The 2,797-nt window shown below is 58.5% G+C and overlaps 1 protein-coding gene across 1 annotated transcript in view; it reads right to left on the bottom strand.

The window, feature by feature from the left end:
• The window catches only part of PPP2R3B (protein phosphatase 2 regulatory subunit B''beta), a 17,170-nt gene extending 15,603 nt beyond the window's left edge, over positions 1-1,567 (bottom strand). The window contains exon 1 of the mRNA XM_045290828.1: positions 1,508-1,567. Within this exon, the coding sequence (XP_045146763.1) occupies positions 1,508-1,567 (60 nt within the window). The remainder of the gene's footprint in view (positions 1-1,507) is intronic.
• Positions 1,568-2,797: the final 1,230 nt, after the last annotated feature.

Below are 2,797 nucleotides of genomic sequence, written 5' to 3'. Positions count from 1 at the left end.
GGCCCAATCAGCCCCAGCCCCGCTACCACACACTTCCCAGGAGCACCTGAAGCACCCAGACCGGCCACCCCCACCCGCCCAGGGCCGCTCCTCAGGGACAAGGACCTAAGGGCACGCGCGCGCGACGGAGCCCGGGGGAAGACAAGCGCACACGCACACGGGAGGGCGCGCACAGCCGGCCACGACACCACGCGAGATCCAAGAAGGCAGGTCGGTTCGGATGCAGGCGGTGACCCGGGCCGGCATGTGTCCCATGGAAAACCGAGCCCTCTGGACACCCCCCACCGCTCAGGAATAGGGTAACAGAAAAACGATAGAAGATAAACAGCCCCCTTCGATGCGGCCACACATGAAGGGCCGGCCACGGGCCTCCTGCAAGCGCACTGGACTCGCCCGGATACAGGGCATGAGCTCCCCCAAGTCGGAGCCCACCGGAGAGAGGACGCGGGCCAAGGGGCCGCCCCTCAGAGAGGACACGCAGGAGTGGAACTCTATGGCTGTAGTGGGCCGTGGACCAGGTCCACTGTGCACAGGCTCAATAGCCCACCAGAAGCCACACTCAGATGCCCGCAGTGGCTCTGCTCCAGGGCCGTCACACACCACAAACACACACCACACAACACAAACGTCACACAACGCTCGAGTGTTTCAGCCGCCAGGTGCTGTGGCACCCTGTCCACACAATGTAGTCAGCCCAGCAGGGGGAGGTGATGCTGCGGGCACCATGCATAGAGGCCCTGCTCGTGCCACTGTACAAGGCTCAGGGCTCACCACCGGAAGGCCAGGTGAGGACCACCGACTGACTGCCCACAGGGGGACGTGCCGGCCCCAGGAGACACAAGACCACTGCAGCTTTGCAGGATCACAACCCGAGAGTCAGGGCTAACTACCTCCGTAGGGCACAGGAAGCCCCCTGGGCACCTGTCCAGAGACTCCAGATCAGTGGTTCAACCTTCCCAATGCCGAGACCCTTTAATACAGCCCCTCAGGTTGTGGTGACCCCCCAACCATAAAACTATTTTTGTTGCTACTTCATCACTGTCATTTTGCCACTGCTATGAATCCTCATGTAAATATCTGATCGGCAGGATGTATTTCCATTGTTAAAAGTTGAACATAATTAAAACATAGTGCTTAATCCCAGAAACAATATGTAATTACATATTGTGAAATATTTATTTCTAATGACAAATAAGTGAAGTGTTGTCTGGAAGCATGCTGTAGCATGGGTCACAGCCTTCATGCCAGGGACTCGTATGTGGACCTATCTGCATGTGGGCAGACCCGCCTGGAGCCCTAGAGGAGCCGCGTCTCGGTCCCTAGGACCATCAGAAATATGTTTCCCCGTCTATGGCGACCCCTGTGAAAGGGTTGAGACCCCAAAGGGGTCGAGACACACAGGTTGAGAACTGCTGTTCTAGATCCACGACACCCTCGCTCACTCAACCAGTTACCTGACCAGCTCCACCAACTCCCACTAAACCAGTCACTTAACCTGACCTCTCACCTGACCAGCTGCCCCAGCACCGGCCAGGTGATCCAACGAGCTCTGGATGATCCAACACATCTCGCTCCCAGGGGGTTCGGCCACTTGGGCTGGGAACCCTCAGACTGTGCCAACACTCAGGGGCCCTAGTGGCACAGCTGGTAAGCGCTTGGCCGCTAACCAGGGTGGGGGCGCCAGGCACCTGCTCCGCCAAGACAACAGCCTGGGGTGCCTCGGCTCCCTTGTAAAGCTGAGCAGAACAAAGGGAGAGAAGCCACTGCCCTCCCGGGACGCCGCCGACGCACCGGACAGCGCAGACCTGCCGCCAGTGGGTTCCCCGGGATGGAGCTCTTTATGGAGCAGAGCCTCATTCTCCTCCCAAGAAACAGTCGGTGGGCTCAAACTCCAGACATATCGCACACCCCACAATGCCCTCAGCTCGGGCCTGGCATGAGTCAAGAGAACATTTCCACTGGCACAGGATCTGTGTGCTCGATGGTGAAAGTCTCCGGTACTTAGTGCTTGGAGTGGGGGAAGAGAGTGAGTGAAGTGCTGCTTTGTGAACTGAAGGGTGGCTTGTTCAAATCCACCCTCGGCTGGGAGGGAGAAAGATGAGGCCGTCTGCTGTCTTTAAGATTTGACAGGCTTGGAAAAATGCCGCAGGGGCGGCCCTACTCCGCCCTGTGGGGAACAGTGTATTTGATTTAGGGGCCGTAAGGCTCTCTGGTGAGTCCCACATTGGGTTACCAACTGCAAGGCCAGCAGTTCAAATCCAGCAGCTGCTCCACAAGAGAAAGACAAGGTTTTTTTCCAACTATGAAGCGTCAGTCTCAGAACCCTCTGGGGCAGTTCTACCCTGTCCTGCAGGGTCAGTGTGAGTCAGCATCCACTCTGAATGGGCAATTTGAGCTCCCCAACTGTTCCTGGGGAGGGGGAACGGAGGCAGTCTGCTTCCGCAACGCTTTGCAGTTCAGGAACCGGCCCGGGGCGGATCTCCGGTGTCCTTTCGCTGAGTGGGGATGGGCAGGATGGTTTGGTCTGGGTGTTAGGGGGTGGCCTAGTGGCAAGTGGGGTTAAGAGCTGGGCTGCTATCAGCGAGGTGGGTGGTCTGACCTCAGCAGAGGCTCCCCTGGAGAACAGGGAGGCCGGCCTGAGGGAGACCCCGCGGGGGCCAGTGGCGTTAAGCTATGCGTTTGCAGAGACATGCCACAGAGCTGCTACTAACGGTTTGCAGGAGAAACACGTGGTGCATTGAGAGCCGCCACCGCTGGTCACCGCGAGGTCAGCAGTTCGAAACCACCGGCCACTGCT

The sequence above is a fragment of the Echinops telfairi genome, unplaced genomic scaffold (assembly GCF_000313985.2).
Source record: "Echinops telfairi isolate 266 unplaced genomic scaffold, ASM31398v2 ScPeMD7_58;HRSCAF=197, whole genome shotgun sequence".
NCBI classification, from domain to species: Eukaryota; Metazoa; Chordata; class Mammalia; order Afrosoricida; family Tenrecidae; genus Echinops; species Echinops telfairi.
Note: the sequence above shows the minus strand (reverse complement) of the source record. Positions and strands in the feature narration are given on the sequence as shown.